Source organism: Bidens hawaiensis, unplaced genomic scaffold, assembly GCF_021521415.1.
Source record: "Bidens hawaiensis isolate Kalapana, Puna unplaced genomic scaffold, B.hawaiensis_p1.1 tig00033498_1, whole genome shotgun sequence".
Taxonomy (NCBI): Eukaryota; Viridiplantae; Streptophyta; class Magnoliopsida; order Asterales; family Asteraceae; genus Bidens; species Bidens hawaiensis.
The window spans coordinates 28047-50304 of NW_027495740.1; the positions used below are offsets into that span (position 1 = coordinate 28047).

At 40.3% G+C, this 22258-nt stretch overlaps 1 protein-coding gene across 1 annotated transcript; it reads right to left on the reverse strand.

The window, feature by feature from the left end:
• Nucleotides 1–3726: 3726 nt before the first annotated feature.
• Nucleotides 3727–5236, reverse strand: LOC143584926 (uncharacterized). Its single transcript, XM_077066845.1, has 2 exons — nt 5031–5236; nt 3727–3928 (listed from the first exon to the last, which is right to left on the reverse strand). The coding sequence occupies exons 1-2, from the start codon at nt 5234–5236 to the stop codon at nt 3727–3729; spliced, it is 408 nt and encodes a 135-aa protein (XP_076922960.1).
• Nucleotides 5237–22258: the final 17022 nt, after the last annotated feature.

The window sequence follows — 22258 nt, forward strand, 5'->3', positions numbered from 1 at the left end:
GAGTGGTGAAGATCGTTAGTGATCAAGCAAAAGCTAGGAATTGCTACACTTCATCTATAAAGCCAGCTGCAAAACAAACGACCGCATAGCAATTAAAGACCCATTCCAGAGAAGTGTTGGAAGAAAGAGAGAAAGACACTAAAGAAGTATCCTTAGACCCTGAAGACCCTGGCGTCAAAGTATATATAGGATCTGATATTCTTAGCAACATCGAAGAGGATCTGGTATCTTTCCTCAAACAAAGTAAATCTACTTTTGTGTTTAAGCATTCAAACATAACATGTATTTCTAAAGATATTATTACACATAAATTAGGTATAGACACTTCTGTCAGGCCTATTCACCAGAAACAGAAAAAGTTTGCTCCTGAGAGAAACACAATTATTCAGAAAGCAGTTGAAAGACTTCTTAAGGCAGGTATGATTAAAGAAGTTATGTATCCAAAATGGTTAGCCAATGTGGTAGTTGTTTTAAAGAAAAATGAAAAGTGGAGGGCATGTGTTGATTTCACTGATTTAAATAAAACATGTCCCAAGGATCGTTTCCACTTACCACACATTGACTCCATGGTGGATGCTACAGCAGGACATGAAATGCTTACTTTTATGGATGCTTCATCTGAATTTCAACAAATTCAGATGGAACCATCTTATCAAGAGGGTACAACATTCATGACTCATACTGGCATATACTGTTATATTGCTATGCCTTTTGGACTAACAAATGAAGGGGCAACATATCAAAGACTGGTCAATATGATGTTCAAAGATCAGTTAGCAAAAATCATAGAAGTCTATATAGATGACATGGTGGTCAATTCAAAGAACTCAGAATATCATTTTAAGGATCTCAAAGTAGCCTTCAACATCCTTGACCAATACAACATGAAGCTCAATCCATCCAAGTGCCATTTTGGCGTCAAAGCTAGGAAGTTCTCAAGATACATGGTGACCAAGATGGGAATAGAAGCCAACCCTAAGCAAATGAAAGCCATTATCAACTTGAAGTCCCCAGTGAATGCAATGGATATCCAAAGGTTGGTAGGAAGAATTGCAGCCTTGAAAAGGTTTATCTCCAGAACCTCAGAGAAATACAAAAATTTCTATGCTATCTTGATAAAAAATAAGAAGTTTGAGTGGACTCAGAAGCATGAAGCCGCACTCAAAGACCTTAATCATTATCTATCCTCAGCACCAACATTGATGAAACCATTAGATGGTGAGCCATTATCCTTATATCTAGCTGTTTCAGGTAATGCAGTTGGTGTCGTTCTAGTTAAGGATCACGAAAGACAACAACATCCAGTATACTATGTAAGTAAAAGCCTTTTAGATGCCGAGGTTAGGTATTTTCATCTTGAAAAATTAATACTTTCTTTAATCATGGCATCAACTAAATTAAGACATTACTTTGAAGTTCATACTATTATTGTTAGAACTAAATATCCTATTAAGAATGTACTTGGAAAACCATAGATGTTAGGTAGGATTGCTAAGTGGGTTGTCAATCTTAGTGCCTATGATATAAAATATGAGCCCAGAATCGCCATCAAATAACAAGAACTTTCCGACTTTGTGGCTGATTTCTCCATCAAATCACATAAAGATACCCGTTATTCACATACTTTCTCCAGCAATTGAGGAACATGAAGAAATGGAGATAACAACGGATTGACCTGAAGAACTTAAGGATCCTTCATCCTCCCCAGAAGTAGGATAATGGATCCTTCCAATCAACATATTCCTCCAAGACAGAGAAATCCCTATGAAGAAAATCCCAAAGCGTTTAGAATCAAGGTATCACAATTTATTATTTTACATGATACTATATGTAGAAAATCTCTTGCAGGTCCCTACTTGAGATGCATTGAAGATCCAGAAATACAAGAAGTAAGACATCCACGAAGGTGACTTGGGTAACCATACATGGGGCAGAGCACTGTTCTATAGAATACTTAGGAAAGGTTACTAGTGGCCAACGACGAATAAGGATGCTATGGAGTATTCAAGGAAATGTGATGCTTGTCAAAGACATGACAACATTCTTCATCAACCAGCAGAACCTAGGTATCCTATCTCTTCTTCATGGCCTTTCATGAAATGGGGAAATGATCCTTGGGACATTAAGGCCATGAAGAAGAGATAGGATACCTAGGTTCTGCTGGTTGATGAAGAATGTTGTCATGTCTTTGACAAGCATCACATTTCCTTGAATACTCCATAGCATCCTTATTCGTCGTTGGCCACTAGTAACCTGTCCTAAGTATTCTATAGAACAGTGCTCTGCCCCATGTATGGTTACCCAAGTCACCTTCGTGGATGTCTTACTTCTTGTATTTTTGGATCTTCAATGCATCTCAAGTAGGGACCTGCAAGAGATTTTCTATATACAATATCTTGTAAAATAATAACTTGTGATACCTGATTCTGAAAGCTTTGGGATTTTCTTCATTAGTGATTTCTCTGTCCTGGAGGAATTTCATGATTGGAAGGATCCATGATCCTACTTCTGGAGAGGATGAAGGATCCTTAAGTTCTTCAGAACAATCCGTTGTTACCTCCGTTGCTTCCTGTTCCCAAATTAATGGAGAAAGTAAGTGAATAACGAGTATCTTTATGTCATCTGGGATCTTCAAGGATGATGCTAGGTTTGCTATGACATCTGCCCCAACACTTTCCTCTCTTGGTACCTAAATTATACTAAACATTTCGAAGGATTTTACTAATTTCTTCAAAATTTCAAAATAATTGAGCATATTTTCACCTTTTACATTGTAAGAACCGTTAAAATGTTTCGTTATTAATAAAGAGTCTATGTAAACTTGAAGATACATGATCCTCATTTGTTTAGCTAAAAGTAAACCTGCAATAATTGATTCATATTCTGTTTCGTTGTTGGTTGCTTGGAACTCACAGACTATAGACTGGGGTATTATGTCCTCCTGTAGCGATTTTAGTAGTATGCCCAATCTTGTTCCTTTTACATTCGATGCACCATTTATAAAGAGGATCCAAGGATCATTGGTTCTTCAAGTTGTTTGACCTCTAAATCAGCTTCTTTTTGTATGTCACTACTGAAATCAGCCACAAAGTCAGCAAGCGCCTATGTTTGATGGCTGTTCTGGGTTCATACCGTATATCATAAGTACTGAGCTTCACAGCCCACTTAGCCATCCTACCTGACATTTTTGGTTTTCTAAGCACATTCTTAACATGATAGTTAGTACTAACAAAAATAGTATGAGTTTTGAAAAATGTCTTAACTTAGTTGAGGCCATAATCAAAGCAAGTAATAACTTTTCAAGGTGAGAATACCTAACCTCGGCATCTAAGAGACTTTTACTAACATAGTATACCGAATTTTGTTGTCCTATCACGATCTTTAGCTAGAACAACACTAACCGCATGAACTGAGACAATAAGTACAAAGATAATGTCTCACCATCCACTGTTTTATCAAGGCTGGTGCTAAGGATAGATAATCCTTAAGAGCTTTCAGCGCATCTTCATGCTTTTGAGTCCACTTGAACTTCTTATTCTTCCTCAAGATGTCATAGAAGTCTTTGCACTTCTCTGAAGATCTGGAGATGAGTCTATTCAGGGCTGCAATCCTTCCCGTCAATCTTTGGAAATCTTTAGCATTCACCGCTAACTTTAAATTAATGATGGCTTCAATTTGCTCGGGACTGGCTTCTATTCCTCTTTTAGTCACCATATACCCTAAGAATTATCCAGCTTTGACACTGAACTGACACTTGGATGGGTTGAGCATCATGTTGTATTGATCAAGGATGTTGAATGCTTCTTCGAGATCCTTGAGATGATCTTCTGCTTTCTTTGACTTGACCACCATGTCATCTATATAGATTTCAATGATTTTCCTAACTGATCCTTGAACATCATATTTGCCAGGCTTTGATATGTTGCCCCTTCATTTCTTAGTCCAAAAGGCATAGAAATATACCAGTAAATGCCAGTAGGAGTCATGAATGTTGTATCCTCTTGATCAGATTGTTCCATCTGAATTTGTTGAAATCTAGATGAAGAATCCATAAATGTAAGCATCTCATGCCCTGCTGTAGAATCCACCATGGAGTCAATGTGCGGTAAGGGGAAATGATCCTTGGGACATGCTTTGTTTAAATAAGTAAAATCAACACATACCCTCCACTTTCCACTTTTCTTTGAAACAACTACCACATTGGCTAACCATCTTGGATACTTAACCTCTCTAATCATACCTGCCTTAAGAAGTTTTTCGACTTCTTCTTGGATAATGATATTTCTTTCTGGTGGATGGTCCTGACAGAAGTATCTATCCGTAACTTATGCGTAATAATGTCTTTAGAGATACCTGTCATGTCGGAATGTTTGAAAGAAAAAGTGGAGTTCTTTAGAGATACTAGATCCTCTTAAATATTGTTGAGGATACCGGATCCTATATACACCTTGATATCTAGATCCTCAGGGTCCAATGATACTTCTTTAAGATCTTTCTCCCTTGCTTCCATCACCTCTCTGAATGGTTCTTTTATTGTTATGCGATCTTCTACTTGGTAGATGGCTTCATGGATGAAGTGTAGTAATTCCTAGCCTATGCTTGATCGATGTCAATCTTCACTACTGCCCACGGGGTTGGAAGCTTGATACATTGATGGTATGTTGAGGCTACAACTTTCATTTCGTGGATACAAGGCCTGCCAAGAATCACATCACATCAGGATAGGTTATCAATAACACAAATTTTTTTGGAATGAGTTAACTCCCTCTATATAGATTGGTAGCTTAATGTTCCCCAATGTATTCTTGGTTTCAACACTGAATTCAACAAGGACAGAAGATCTTGGAGTTATTTCTATTTCAGGAATATTCATTTTCTTAAGAACATCAGCCTGAATGATGTTCACAGAGCTCCCAACATCTATAAGGATCATGCGAACATAATGATTAGCAATAAATAGAGTAATAATTAAACCGTCATGGTGAGGATCCTAGAGGTGCACGCAATCCTTTTCATCGAAGGTTATGAACCTTTGGTTAGTTAGAGTTGTCGTTCTGATGGGTCTTTCTCCATTCTCCAATTTGATCTCTTTAGCATGTCGTTTTGCTGAGGAGAATGAGGTTCTACAAATATCTGAACCTCCATAGAGGAAGTTGATAATATTCGCATCCGCTGGTGGTGGAGCCTTCTCTGTGATTTCTTCAGGATCCTGCATCCTTGACTTCTTTCTTCCCATTACGTCTTTGAAGTGCCCTTTGCTGAGGAGATACCCAATCTCTCTTCTTAGACCAATACAAGCGTCAGTCATGTGGCCAAAGTCTTCGTGGTATGCACACCACTTTGATATATCCTTGTATAATGTTGACTTTTCTTTCTTTCGAGGCCACCTTGCTTTTTCCCCTAGATCTCTCAGGGTATATATCAGTCCAGGAGTATCAACGGAAGCGATACTCTGATATTCTTGGATATTCTCGTCATCCTCGTCTTCTTCTATTGCGTGAATGTTTTGGTTGTTAAATTTCAGTAGGTCTTGGAGTTGTTGTTCCGGTACGAGGATCCTTGTTTCTTATCAAGTTACTCCTGTTTTGCTGAAGTACCCAATCTATCTTGGATCCTTTTGTCATCTTCTAGTCTGATGAATCTGAGTGCCCTATTCTTGACTTCATCTAAGTTCCAGCATGAGGTCATAACAAGATCATCATAAAAGGGGGAGTCCTTTTTCAATCCCATCTTGAATGCCCCAACAACTATAGCCATGTCAAGATGTAGGATCTCCAAGGCTTCCCTTCCAAACTTGGTGACAAAGTCCCTTAAGGATTCATCATGAGGTTGGACAACACGGTATAAATCACTAGTTAAATTCTCAAACTTTCTACTACAAGAAAGCTGATTATTGAATAAATTAACTAGGTGAGAAAATGAAGTAATAGAGTAAGGAGGAAGACTTAGCAGACATTTGAGAGCATATCCAATCAGTGTGGACCCAAAACCCTTGCACAAGCATGTTTATTTAAGTCTTTCTGGAATGGGGTTGATCTCCATTCTTTCCCTATACTGAGCTACATGCTCCTCCAGATCAATAATGCCATCATAAACCTTCATGTTGGGGTTCTGAAGTGCTTTAGTATCTCAACATCACATATAGGCGGAGAAAACCTGAATACCTTGTGGCTTCCCTCTGGAATTTCAGGAATGGGTCGGACCAAACCTGGAACGCTGGATATCGTATCCTTCAATATTTGTAATTCCTCAGCCATGGCTTGATTAATACCTGTATCCTATGTAAAATCAAGGTTAGTGTCTAAAGATACATGATTGTAAAGGTTACCTGATGGTCGGTTAATTTGTATATGTTTAGTGTGTTTATTATTTAGTTTTAACTGTTTATTCTAGAACTATCGATACTTCATACGTGTTTTATTGGATTTCAGGTCATAGGCGTTAAAGTACTCAGTATGGACCTGTTGTGACACGGAATGAAGACCCGGGATGTCCAGCACGTAAAACGAGGAAAAGAATGAAAATTGTTGTAGCAGAGTCCCATCGCGGTACGCGATGCGCTTGCTAAAGGTCCCATCGCGGTACGCGATGGGAGATTAAATGATGTTGACCACTTGGGTCAATAGCGGTACGCGATATGTAACAAAAGACCCCGTCGCGGTACGCGACGGGAGGTGCAGACGGGATTTTGAGTTTATAACATTGTTTTCATCAAGAACAAACCCTAACTCCGTTTTTTACGAACCAAAGGCGATTCCAGCAGCTCCAAGAGGCGATTTCCACCATTATAGCTTGTGCCAAGACCCTCCGCATGATTCATATCAACCGTATCGAAGATTTGATGATGTATAGGCTCGGCAAATCTCCTAGAATCGCACCCGGGATGCATAGTTTGTAATCTTTACAGTTTTTCTCATGTGACTATGAATATTATTGTATTATTATTGATGATTGATATATGATTATTGATGTTTGGTATTTCTGTGTGTTCGGTCGGTTTAGGTTTACGTTGGTCTGAACGATCTGTTACCAGTTGCTAGATAATTAGTCATATAGCTGTTTGGTTAGATTGAATACGATAAAACATACAATTGCCCTTAACTGAGTCACACTGGCAAGGACTGTTTGATAACCAGTGCCGTGTGTAAAGTAATTGTTGATGTCTAAGGTTTTGTCGGATTGATCAGTTTTCAGTTAATCGTTAATAATTAACCTGTTAGGTTGCATGAGATAACTGTAAGTTACCTACTTGAAGTCCCGGGTGTGATTTTTTTGTTAACTGCTTACAACTCGTTTACTTGTTCATTGCTTAGTTCTCTGAATTTACTAAAAATTGCTTGTGTGATCAGCACTAAAAATCATTCACTTCATAATTAGAAATATGTTACATGAATACATTGACCACATACTCCTTATGATACGATACCCTACTTACTCTAACTATTTAGAATAATTAGGTTTTTGATTAACTCAAACGACGGTCATCAAAATGGCGCCGTTGCCGGGGAGTTAGTGCGCTTAGTGTCTTTCGTGTTAATTGATTTTTTTTTATTTTAATTTTAATTTTATTTTTTATTTTTAATTTTATTTATCTGTATTTTACGCGGGTTGTGTTAGTTGTGCAGATTACAGGTTTATGCACACCCGTCATTCGGGCCGACAGTCTCCATTAATTTACGAGCCCGAAATCGAGAGGTTAGCTCGGCAGAACCGAGTACAAAACAGAAATTCAGAGATGGAAGATCAGAACCAGAATCAGAACCAGAACCAAAACGAAAACCAGAACCAGAACAATAACCAAAACCAAGACCCACTCCCACAAAATAACGCGTTTCACCCAGAAAACATACCTGACCCACCAGGCTTCAATAATCAAAATGATCAAAATCACTCAGCTCGTGCTTCCAGAACCCGAAACCAAAACCCAAGACGAAACCTAAACCTCAACTTTGATCGAGCCGGACCAGCCGCTCCAAATAATAACCCCAACCGCCGTGTTCGGATAAATATCGATGATGTTCAACCGAGTGTTCCGACAGAAGATGAATATGAGAGGGAAAATAATAATGGAAACGAAGGTTTGGAGATCGATAATGAGGTAGACAGATGGGTTAGAAATAATCGGGAAGTTGAGCCCGAGAACGAGGGTTTTGAGAAGGAAGATGTGGGATATAATAATTGGGATGAAGAGGTGGAAGAGCCGGTTAATCGAAGACGGGCTGAACCAGTCAATAGAAACGGAAGGGGTCGAGACAGGGTGAATCGGGCGGAATGGCCCGAAAGAGTCCGTGGTATTCCGGTTAACCGGGGTGGTATGGGAAACCCCGGGGGGGGGGGGGGGGCTGAGGAGAAATTATATAGCCCCGACTCATAGTGTTAACAGTCGGTTCAGACCGGCTATCTCAGACGGGGCATCCCCGTTGGTTCCACTTGAACAAGTGAAGGGACAACAAACTTTCAAGTCCCGGCCATCCTACATCAACATCATTCCTCACTTCAACGGGATGGCTTTGGGAGACCCGTATTCACACTTATCTGATTTTTCGGCTATCTGCGGGTCTATTGGTGACGATACGTTTGATCAAGATGAAGTCTGGTTGCGGTTATTCCAATTTTTCCTAAAAGACAAGGCGTAACTTTGGTTTAACTCGCTACCGATGCATAGTATCAGAAACTGGGGCAAGATGCAACAAGTTTTTCTAAACGAATTTTATTCACAGTCGAAGACTACCGAGGCCCGTTCAGACATTCGCCACTTTTCACAGTTATCTGGTGAGTTATTTCATGAAGCTTTTACCAGGTTTAAAGACATGATCAGGAAATGCCCACATCACCAAATCGAACTGTGGGAACTGGCAAAGTACTTTGTTGATGGGTTGACATACGAGGACCGAAATCATCTTAAGGCCTCGTGTAATGGTCAGTTGCTGAATCAGCCGGAGGAAGATGATTGGGATTTTTTGGAATTTATATGTGAAGATTCCAAGGCAGAAGCAACAGCTAAAAGACGAAGACATGGTAATTCCTCCAGGTCAGTTAAGTCAGTCACGAGTGAATCTGATAGAATTGTTGAGTTAGAACGTGAACTGGCTGGGTACAGAAAGGGGAAGAAGAAAGAGGTCGGGAAAGTTGGTGTTAAATTCCCGGTTTGTGAAGATTGTGGTGAACTCGGGCACAAGGCAGAAAATTGCCCCGAGTATTATGATGATGAGGAGGATGACACCGATGAAGTTAATTATGCTTATGGGGATTCCGGCCAAAGGTTCAATTCGAACACATATCACCCGGGCCTGAGGAATCACCTGAACTTTCGTTACGGGAACGCGTCTTCTCAGTTGAACCCGAACTTTCAGGGATCGAGCCAGAACAGATCGCATGGTAATTACCGCCAGAGCGGTTATCAGCAGGGTTCGAGTAATCAGAATCGGGGGTATAATAAAGACGGTAACCAGGGTGGTAATTCTTCAAGTAATCAGGATCAGCAGAAAGGGTCTTCAGGGAATTCTGATGAGTCGGTGCACTCAAAGTTGGATGCGTTGTTGAAAGTCATGACTGATCATAAAACTGAGACAAAGCAACAATTTGAGTTACGGTATAAATCGTCAGAGGCAATGATGAAGCAAATTGGTCAGCTCGCTTCAAATATGGCAAAATTACAAAAGAATGCGGGCCAACTTCCGAGCGACACCACAGTCAACCCGAATCATCACAGTTCATGTTCGAAAAAGCACGTCCACCAGGTAAGTATTTTAATTAATGGTAAGAAATATGATAATAAGGTTGGGGTCCACCACCATTGGTTGATGGGGTGGTGGAAGAGATTGATGAAACCCTTGTCAGTGATGACGAGCCCGAACCGATTGAATTAAATAAACCGAACAAAAGTGAAACTTAAAATAACAAATCGGTTTCGAAGGATGACACCAACAACTCTAAGGATAAGGAAAAGGTGAAAACTGTTCAATATCCCGATGCTTTGTTGGCGCCATCAAAGGCGAAAATGGCATCAAAACGAGGCCCGCAACAAGAAGAAATGTGGGAAACGTTTAAACAAGTCAAAATTAACATTCCTCTTTTAGATGCCATAAAACAAATTCCCGCCTATGCTAAGTATTTAAAAGAATTGTGCACACAGAAAAGGAGTCATAAGATTCCTAAACAAGTTGATTTTACCGATAATGTGAGTGCAATTCTTTCGGGTGCTCTTCCACCCAAGCTACAAGATCCGGGAACGCCCATTATACCCATTCAAGTGGGTGATTTTAAAATGACTCGGGCGCTTTTAGATCTTGGAGCTAGCATGAGTATTCTCCCGGGAAGTCTATACGATCAGTATGACTTTGGCCCGCTTCGTGCGGCTGCCACCACGGTTGTCTTAGCTGACCAGACACCGAAACTTCCCCAAGGAATACTGACTGATGTTATTGTTAAGGTGGAAGACTTTTATTTTCCAGTTAACTTTTTTGTCCTCGATTATGTTTCGGGTGAACGGACCAAACAGCCTACGGTTATCCTCGGTAGACCATTTTTGGCTACCGCAAATGCCAACATTAATTGCAGAAATGGTACTGTTAACATGACATTTAGTAACCATAAGCTGAGAATTAATGTTTTCACACGTGGAGATAATTCTCCGGTTGATGACGAGTGCTTCATGGCCGATGTCATTGATGAGTGCATCCCGCTATACGACTCTGTCGTCAGCTCGGATGGCACAGCGGAGACGTGTTTTTTGTTTGACAGATTACAGGTGGATACAGGTCAAGTTGCTGGAAGAAGAGGAAAGACAGATAGAGATCGCAGCTGTGCGAGGAGACCGTCCACCATGGTCAGTTAAGGTGGAACCGCTTCCTGAGAAGATTGATACCGGGTTGAAAGCATCAATGCGGGAAGCACCGAAAGTCGAGCTGAAAGAGCTCCCAGAGCATTTAAAATATGCTTTTCTTGGTAAGAACAACACATTGCCTGTTATTATAGCTTCTAACTTATCTGTTGAACAGGAAAATGCTTTGATGGAGGTGCTGGTTGCGAATAAAGAAGCAATCGGGTGGACGATAGCAGAATTGAAGGGAATCAGTCCCTCAATTGTGATGCACAAAATTTTAACAAATCCGGCTGTCAAACCCGCGCACAATGCTCAGCGGAGGTTGAACCCGAACATGAGGGAAGTAGTGAAGAAGGAAATGCTGAAATGGTTAGATGCTGGCATTATCTTTGCCATATCAGACAGCACGTGGGTGAGCCCGACACAGAGAGTACCGAAAAAGGCGGGCATCCAAGTCGTCAAGGACGACTCAGGTATCGAGGTCGCCACCCGGCCGGTAACCGGGTGGCGCATTTGTATTGATTATCGTAAACTGAACGCGGCAACATCAAAAGATCACTTTCCGCTTCCGTTTATCGATCAAATTGTTGAAAAGTTATCTGGTCAAAAATTTTATTGCTTTTTAGACGGGTATTCTGGATATAACCAGATAGCTATTCATCCTGAAGATCAGGAAAAGACAACGTTTACGTGCCCGTATGGCACATTCGCGTTTAGGAGAATGCCATTCGGGTTATGAAACGCCCCCACCACCTTTCAGAGGTGCATGATGAGTATCTTTTCAGATATGGTGGGGGAGTCTTTGGAAATTTTCATGGATGATTTTTCGATTTTCGGCACATCTTTCGAGTCATGTTTAAACCAACTCGAAAGAGTTTTGAAAAGATGTGTCGAAACGAATTTGGTTCTTAGTTGGGAAAAGAGCCATTTCATGGTCTAAGAGGGAATTGTATTGGGCCATGTTGTTTCGAGTCGAGGGATCGAGGTGGATCGGGCCAAGGTCCAAGTTATTTCTACTTTACCTCATCCCACCAATGTTAAAGGCATTAGATCATTTCTGGGGCATGCCGGGTTTTATAGACAGTTTATTAAGAGTTTTAGTGACATTACCAAAACCTTATGTAATTTATTGCTTAAGGATGCCCCGTTTGACTTTAATGACGAATGTGATAAGTCCTTTGACATTTTGAATTTGAGATTAGTTGAAGCCCCGATCTTGCAATCACCCGATTGGAGTTTACCGTTTGAAATAAAGTGTGATGCAAGTGATTATGCGGTCGGGGCTGTTTTGGGTCAACGGGTTGACAAGAAACCCGTTGCTATATACTATGAAATTAAACCCTCTCGGATGCTCAATAAAATTATACCACAACCGAGAAGGAGTTACTAACAGTAGCATATGCTCTATATAAATTCCAGTCTTATATTTGGGGTAGTAAAGTTATTATATATTCTGACCACTCTGCTGTCAGGTACCTCATGGACAAAAAGGATGCAAAACCTAGGCTTATCAGATGGGTTTTGCTGTTGCAGGAATTTTATCTAGAGATTCGGGACAAGAAAGGGAGTGAAAATGTTGTTGCAGATCACTTGTCCCGAATTATGGTGGAATATGGGAGCACTGATGGGCCCATTAATGAGTCCTTCCTGGATGAACATATCCTGGCAGTTTCACAAAATCCTTGGTTTGCTCATATTGTTAATTTTAAAGTTGCAGGTGATTTACCAGAGCATTGGCTAAGGAGAAAAAAGAAACAGTTGATGTCCCAAGGAGGATGTCAGATCAGTTTTGGTGCAGATCAGATGATCAGACGATCCAGATTTGTTTAAAATTGGTGCAGATCAGATGATCAGACGATGCATACCCGAGGAGGATGTCAGATCAGTTTTGGAACACGCACATTCTTCTGCGTGTGGTGGTCATTTAAGTGGCCAGAAAACCGCTCAAAAATTTTTAACGAGTGGTTTCTTTTGGCCTTCATTGTTTAAGGATGCTCACGAGTTCGCGACACAGTGTTAAAAGTGTCAACAACTCGGGAGTATTTCCAAGCAGGACGATATGCCCTTGAACCCGATCCTAGTTGTTGACATTTTTGATGTCTGGGGGATCGATTTCATGGGCCCGTTTCCGAATTCACACGGTAATTTGTATATCCTAGTGGCCGTCGATTACATTTCTAAATGGGTTGAAGCGATAGCCACTAGGACAAATGATCACATAGTCGTTTGCAATTTTGTTCAAAGTAATATTTTTTCGAGATTTGGAGTCCCTCGAACCATCATAAGTGATGGGGGATCTCATTTTAAGAATTTTAAATTCGGGAAATTGCTTAAACGATACAGTGTTGATCAGAGGATTGCAACTCCTTACCATCCACAAACGAGTGGACAAGTTGAGTTTTCCAATAGGCAAATAAAACAGATTTTACAGAAAACTGTTCGGACGGACCGAAAGGATTGGTCAACCAAGTTGACCGATGCCTTATGGGCCTACCGAACCGCTTATAAAACACCAATTGGAACCAATCCTTATAGACTTGTGTATGGAAAGGATTGCCACTTACCGGTTGAAATTGCACAAAGAGCGTTTTGGGCTACTAAACAGGTCAACATGGATTATGATGATGCAGGTAAAGCGAGAAAATTGGCTTTGTGCGAGATTGAGGAATTGAGAGACGAGGCATACGATTGCGCCTCTACTTACAAGGCGAAAATGAAGAAAGTTCATGATGCTAATATCCGGTTGAAGAATTTGAAGTTGGTCAACGAGTGTGGTTGTACAACACGAGGATGAAGCTCTTCCCGGGTAAGTTGAAAAGTAAATGGACGGGCATGAATTTAATTGTAAGGGTTGGAAATCATGGTCAGTATGAGATTGAAGATTTTGATGATCATTTGAGGCAAGTGGTAAATGGCTATAGACTGAAGCCATATTTGGAGATGAAAGACATACACGAGCTGGATGAGGAATCGGTAAACTTTATTGTAACTTCATAGGTTTATGAAGATAACTGATTTCGAGGCACTGTCGAGCTGTAGACTTTAAATTCAGCGCTTACGGGAGGCAACCCGGGGTTTGTAAGTGTCTGTCCAGTTTTGTTTTTATTTTATTGAGTCTTGTACTTAGTGTTGTCTCGAGTTTTGTGCAGTAAACGCTAAGTGTGGGGAAGCTCGTCGAAGAGTTGGAAAATTGAGAAGTTCGGTAAGCATTGCTTAAGTACACGTCATTCCAGGTATGTCAAGGTATTTTGAGTTTTGCACGTGTCCAGGGTGATGTCGGGATGCCAAAAAGCTTCATTTTAATAAAATATTGATTATGTCAGAGAACCCATCGCGGTACGCGATGGGATTCATTTTACCTCCATCGCGATATGCGGTGGGGTACAAACCCTAATTTTCCCTAATTGGGTGGCGGTACGCTCCCACTCTCATTTAACCCATCGCTTATCGTGATTGGTGTTGGAGCTCCGTCTGACCCGATTATATATAATACCTTCTTCTTTCTTTTTTTCTTCTTCTTTCCCCCATCTTCTTCTTTCCCTTCGTATTCTTCTCCGGGGAAGTCATCACACCCATCAAACCACCGTAACCACCGTCATCATCATCCATCCGTCTCCGATCATCGCCACAACCAACGCCGTATCCCGCCCTCTTTCCAACCATCACAACATCCCCACACTACCACCACCGTCCACCTGCCACAACGACCATCTTCCCTCTCGGCAGTACTCCCATCTCCGACGAATCACCACCACAATCAACCCCAGTCACCACCAACTCCACTCACCCTAACCACCCCCACCGTCATCACCACTCACCATCTTTGACCTCCGCCGTACCCCATCCCCGACCACCACCCACTGACCACCCGCACCACTGTCGGCCATCCGCAGTACCACCGTTATCGTTATCTATTTTGCTCTCAATCTTTATTCCCAACATTCGAGGTACGTATTTAACTTGTTCAATTTGTCGGATACTTGTTTAGTTTGATATTGGATGTTGGAAAGGGTTCGTATGTTACTTTGTTAACTTAGTTTGCAGGATTGTCGGGTTGATATGGAAATTTATAATATGGGTGGGGTTGCCGGGTTATTTGAGTTTGGGTTAATTGGTTACATACTGTCGTGTAGGGACGTTATTAGTTGTTAATATCGATTGTCGGTTTTCTTGGGTGTGTCGGGATGTTGATTCGGTTTATTTTTCCTATTTTGGGGATTATGTTTTACGGGTAGTTTGGGTTGGTTATTCGGTTGACTAATCGAGATTGTTCAATATGACGAGTCGGGTTTTGAGGTTCACATTTAAAAATCATTATTTTATTATAAAACTAATGATAGTGTTTGTTCGATATTAAACGATTTATGTGAACGTATTTTTAAAATATTTTATTAATACTTCAAAACCCGACTCGACATATTAGTTGTTTGCTTTGCACGTTTTTTGAGACAGTTGGTTAGTTTGTGTCAAGTATGTAGTATGTCTTTTGTTTTGTTTGGGTGTGTGTGGTTTATCGAGTTGCGTCGAGTCACGTTTGTTTGTGTTTTGTTAATCGAGTCTCGGGGATACCTTGACAGTTTGAATTGTTAATTGATTACCCGCCCGTACTCAATCTCCATTCGGGTGGGTTAATCTGGTTTTTAGATATATGCACAGGGTGTCCCCGAATTTTTCGTATTTATTTATATTTTAATATTTTATTAATATTTTAATATTATTTTATTATATGGGACGACCGCGACCGAAATGCTATACGTCGTCGCCATATTAGCATATCTAACTTGTTTGCTTGAGTTTGCAGATATGGCTGATGCACCAGCGCCTGCTCGGCGCAAGAGGCAGCGGACTGACCCGCGTGTCATCCGTTACGGTAGCAATGAGGTCCAGATTGTCCCTAGCATCGATCTAGTGGATATTATGGGAGATGGACGTATACCACATCAGGTTCTTCGATTCGACTTGACTACAGATGAGTATACGAGATTTCAGCGGGTTCGACAGATGCAGCTGCTTCGCCACCGTTCATTTGACTGGACATTGTTGCGTCTGTTGGGAATTCACGACCAGGTACGTGATTTATTGACAGGTCTGTGGGCAGCTGTACTCGCGTGTGACTCACTTTCATATGTCGAGCTCACACGTGAGTTCTACTCGATCTTTGACTTTACGCCCACGGACTTCAGTGGGCCACGCGCGGTATTATTCTCACTGGGACGACAACTGTACGAGATGTCAGTCCCAAATTTTTCCGTGGCCACTGGATTTTATACGGCTGAGGACGTTCAGGCGCCTGCATTACTGCAGAGTATACGAGGTTATACCACACACGCTCAGGCGCCCCATGAGCACTGGCTCACGGAGACCCAGCTCGGCCAGTATTGGGCGGAGATCGCCGACGGGGCCCACTCCAGTTCTGTTGTGGAGTGGTCTATTCGGGACCCCGCCCATCGCTACTTTCACAGGATCGTTGCCTGACTCTCGTAGGCTGACATTCGGGCCACGAGAAGTGCATCAACTTAGATCTGCTGTGTTTATATTCTATCCTTGGCCAGCGACCGGCCCATGTGGCCATGCTCCTGCTCACATCTTTCGCTCGAGGTAGCACACTTCAGGGATCCTCGGCACACTTACCCTTAGGGCCTTATATTACGAGGATTGCTGAGCGACTTGGGGTATTTGAGCGCTATCCGACCAGATACTTTACGTTGGGGCCAGCCACAGGTGTTTCTGGGATATCGGAGGCCTGTTGGGCTGGGATCGTTGAGGAGCAGGATCCAGTAGCTGTAGTCCCGGCCCGACAGGGTCCACAGGCACCACCACCAGAGGGATCGGAGGCTGCAGTTTCTCTTCAGAGAGGTATTCCGATATGTAGGCAGTGTCGTCCGACTCCACACATTGAGCGACCTCAGCAGCAGCATCCGTTGAGACAGGCATCTGCATCATCATCTTCACAGCCGCAACGGCCAGTCACATTAGATATGACTTATCAGCAGCAGCAGCAGATTTTAGAGACCATTCTGGCACAGCGGGAGGAGACGCGGGCCCACTTGGCCCGCCATGATGACTACTTTCGTTTATTGTTGGTTGCTTCGCAGGTACCGCTTCCTCAGTCATTGATCATTGCAGTGGAGCAGCCAGTGGATCCGCAGGACGAGGCAGATGATGATCCACCAGCACAGTAGCTTTTTGGTTACCTTTTTCACTTTATTTTGTTTTTATTAGTATCATGGTCTGTATTATATTATATTATATTTTGGGGATTCATGTATGGGTAACTGGTTGAGCTTTATGTTTATATATCTTTTGATTGCTGCTGTGTTTGATTTAATTTTATATTTTGTTGTGATCGAACTTTGTGGGTGTTGTTCACTATAAACCCTCATGAGACCCCACTCGTCCTCCCGGGCTACCGGGGGGTTTACAGGGCTTGTTGCATACGCTAAATGCAATCGTGATTCCTATGAAAGTGAGTTAGGTCTTTTAACGTTTTTAACTAACTTAACAGAATTTCTTATGAAACGACTTAATTTGGCTCGGTAATTGTTTTAATAAAATTAATAAATATTCATTTTCATAACTCTTAAAAGTCCTATGTCTTACACTTGTGAGAAGCTTGCTTCTACACGTCTCGAGATTTTGCAGGTTCGATTGTCAGTTTGGTAATTGGGTGAGACAAGAGTATACTAGTGTTTATGAGAGTTCATGAGCCAACTGGTCTTTCTCCAGTCCCGTTGATATCAGGTGATTTGATGTGTTGAATAACACACTTATATTTCCTTACAATTTTATGATGTTTTAATGATTTAATATCAAATTTATGTAAGTTTAGGGGGTTAAGTGCAAAGTTTTACAAAGTTGAAATGTTTTGTGTAGGTTATGGAAAGATGTGGGAAAAAAGGCAAGAAAAAGAGAACTTGGAAGGTTTAAGTGTCAAAGTTTCAAAGTTTAATCAAGGCCCGGTCCAAGCCCACAAGTTAGGAGCCTAATATAATATTATATTAAATTAAAATAATGATTAATCAGCCATTCTTGATCCAAAAATCCCGAAATCAAAAACCAAAACCTTAGAAACCCTAGTTCCGATCGGAACTAAGGCAGCCGCCGGAAAAAGAAGGAAAAAAAGAGGAAAAGCAAGGCGGCTGAAGGGCTTGACGGCTGGAGAAGGAAGAGGAGTCTTGGGGCAGCAGCTAGGGGCTTCAAACACTCACAAATCTCAGCCATAAACCTTGAGTATACATCTTTAAACTTTAATTATTGTTCAAGAACCTTAACTTTGATTGATTTGGTCTTTTGTTTTACATTGTTTTGCAATTGTTTGATAGATTGACTTGTTATTGATTGAGTTTGGATCTTGAATGAGTTTTATCATATTTATATTGATGTTTATGATGTTTACTTTGATTGGTTGTGGCTGTCCAAAAGTGATGAGTAGCTAAACTTGTTTGTTCTACCTAGGATAGATGATTGTTGAGTTGTTTTAACTTGTTTAATGTATTGTTAATATTCAAGACTTAAATTATTGATGTAAAGTTTAACTAAACCATAAATTAGATTGTGTGTGATGGCTGTGTTTTATTTGTTATTACTTATAATCCTCTTGCATTAGTTAATTGAATCGGTTTTGATTAATTGATTGCTTGTTAAGCTCTTTACTTGGTGTTTTGGGTTTATTTGCGGGAAGTACAACCGTAGGGATAAGTGGGTAATATATCATATAAAATCAGTTAAAATACACCTTCTTTGAGACCGAGAGGTGATAAGAAGTAATATTGTCTCATTGCTTTTACTTGTTAGAATTTAGACCGCGCGAGAGCGGGTTTTTGTCTTGTCAAGTTTGAGTGTTTATGTGCAATTAGTTTGTTTAATTTGGGTTAAGTTAAATTGTTCCTCTATCCTTGGTTGCGTAGTATTCGTCTTCATTAGGATAGTGTGTCGAGGAGACCGAGAGGAGAGTCGATATTTGAACACGTTAATAATTGTTTTTCCGGTTTGTTCTTTAAAAATCAACTAAAATAAGTTAAAGTTTGTTAGAGAGACTGAGAGGTAATTTGACTTTCTTAAACAAGTTTTGGTTGTGTCATCTTTTATAACCGGTGTCTTGAATATTTTCAATCCGTTGACTTTCTTAAACATGATTCATTCCTAGGTAGACGTTTTTATATATTGAATTTAAATCAAAGTTTTCTAAAAGTGTTTTGTCAAACGTTTTCGTTTAGTTAAATTAATTTAAGTAGTTAAATAAAATCTTAAAAATTAAATAAATATTATTTTTGTAAGTCTTGGTTAGAGTTTTCTTAATCATAAACGTTTTCACGTGTCATTGAGTTCGACATCCGGACTTTCCTTATCTGTGCTATACGCGATCGGTACACTTGCCGGTTTTGTGTGGTTTCTATTGGATTTTCGTTTTTATAAATTTAAAGCTTAATTGTGATTCGTTCTTTATTTATATTATACATTTTCACACATCATGATTTCAGTTTCATAATTTATTTTGTTTTTATTAATTTAAACGCTAAAAGTGTAATTGTATAATTATTAGTAGAACCGCCACATTTGAGCCCCGAATTTTAAAATTGCTTATTAGTCAAAAAGTCAATTTCAACCCCGTCCCTCAAATGTTTATTAATCGTTTTATCTATTTTAACATTGAGGACAATGTAAACCTCAAGTGTGGGGATGGGGGAAATTTGAAAAATTTTAGCCCGATAGTACCTCGAAGAGTGTTCAGAAACCAAAGTTGTTAACTGTTAATTATTGCCATAAATGTCAAGTCATAGGTTTCTGGTCATGGTTGGTTTTTCAGCTTCTCATTAGTCATACTCACAAATGTTTTTATAAAGAGAAGTTGAAAATGGGGTCGTTTAGGCGGGGATAACGAGTCAAGGGGACGGGAATACATGTTTCATATCGGCAGCCCATTATTCCAGACATATTGTGAGATGCCCCCTATACTTAATACACATACTATATAATAGATATAAAACATGTCTTACACCATTGATTGAGGGAAACCGGTATGTTTTACAGAGTTAGAACTTGCTTGTCACATGCTTATCGAGATCTTAATACCACCACCTGTATGGAGATTAGGACTTTAGAAAACCCTTTCATACAATATTCCCCCACTAAATAAATTTCCTTACCCGACATTATTCACCTAGGAGACCGTTTGGACCATATTCCTGTTTATTTGCTAAACCAGACATTACACACCATTTCAGCCTTGGCCTTCATTTTATTTTAACCCTGCGTGATGAAATCCAGTTCGTTATCGAGTTGTATATAGTCAGTTGTTGAGCATAATACACAATGTACTTATGTCTCGGTTGAGTTGTAAATATGTGTTTATCAGAGTTGTTTATTTATTTGCTTCAGTATATTGTCTATCAAATGAAAAAAAAATATATGAAAAAAAAAAGCCAAGAAGAAAGTCAGTTCTTATTCAGTTATGTAATTAGCAGTCTGTTTGTTTTTTATCAGTTGTCTGTGTTTTGTTTAACTGGGTTTCATCCACCTTAGTCACTAAATATGCCTATTTCGCACCCAACCTAAGCCTCAGCAAAACCCTAGTCCGAGTCTTTATGCAACCGGTGGGTAATGGGTGGAGATAAGACTGACCTGCAAGCCTATTAAGTTGTGACTCATATTTGGTATTTGAGGGCAGAGACATATACTGGCACATCTTTTGCTAGTCCAGATATTAAACCGAGAGGAGTGTTTATAGTGTGAGGGGTATGAACATGTATGCCTTAACCGGAAACAAGGCACACTTGTCTGGGCGGCTCTATTGTTTTTATTATAGCATTTAACCGTATTTGTGAGATGTCAATCTAAAAACAGTATCAGTCTGGGAAACTAGGTATGACCTTAAACCTTACTGGTATTAAAGGCGATAATCTACATACCTATGATGGAGGTCGATGTTTGCTTTAGAGTTTTGCTTGAGGGGAAGAAAAAGATAAGTGTGGGGATGTGATGGTCGGTTAATTTGTATATGTTTTAGTTTGTTTATTATTTAGTTTTAACTGTTTATTCTAGAACTATCGATACTTCATATGTGTTTTATTGGATTTCAGGTCATAGGCGTTAAAGTACTCAGTATGGACCTGTTGTGACACGGAATGAAGACCCGGGATGTCCAGCACGCAAAACGAGGAAAAGAATGAAGTTTGTTGTAGCAGAGTTCCATCGCGGTACGCGATGGGCTTGCAGAAGGTCCCATCGCGGTACGCGATGGGAGATTAAATGATGTTGACCACTTGGGTCAATAGCGGTACGCGATATGTAACAAAAGACCCCGTCGCGGTACACGACGGGAGGTGCAGACGGGATTTTGAGTTTATAACATTGTTTTCATCAAGAACAAACCCTAACTCCGTTTTTACAAACCAAAGGCGATTCCAGCAACTCCAAGAGGCGATTTCCACCATTATAGCTTGTTCCAAGACGCTCAGCATGATTCATATCAACCGTTTATATGATTTGATGATATCTAGGCTCGGCTAATCTCCTAGAATCGCACCCGGGATGTATAGTTTGTAATCTTTACAGTTTTTCTCATGTGAATATGAATATTATTGTATTATTATTGATGATTGATATATGATTATTGATGTTTGGTATTTCTGTGTGTTTGGTCGGTATAGGTTTACGTTAGTCTGAACGATCTGTTACTAGTTGCTAGATAATTAGTCATATAACTGTTTGCTTAGACTGAATACGATAAAACATACAATTGCCCTTAACTGAATCACAATGGCAAGGACTGTTTGATAACCAGTGTCGTGTGTAAAGTAATTGTTGATGTCTAAGGTTTTGTCTTATTGATCAGCTTTCAGTTAATCGTTAATAATTAACATGTTATGTTGCATGAGATAACTGTAATTGACCTACTTGAAATCCCGGGTGAGATTTGTTTGTTAACTGCTTACAACTCGTTTACTTGTTCATTGCTTAGTTCTCTAAATTTACTAAAAATTGCTTGTGTGATTAGCACTAAAAATCATTCACTTCATAATTAGAAATCAGTTACACGAATAAATTGACCACATACTCCTTATGATAAGATACCCTACTTGCTCTAACTATTTAGAATAATTAGGTTTTTGATTGACTCAAACGACGGTCTTCATTACCTCTTTCTTGACTAAAGGATGGTATCCCAGAAGGGTATCCGGTATAGGACGCATCAGCTGTAATAGTTGGTCCCCAGAAGCAATGGTCTACATAGGGATAAAGTCTCCCTCATGAACCTTCGATGATCTTTGATGTTGAACTCCTAAGGATCCTTGACTATGCATGAAGGATCCTTGAGGCTGATACTTGGAGGGTCCTTGAAGAAACATTCCTAAGGATCCTTGTTGAAGGATGGAGGATCCTGGTTGGAAGATCGAGGATCCTTGAGCGTGTTGACCCATGGATCCTGGTTGA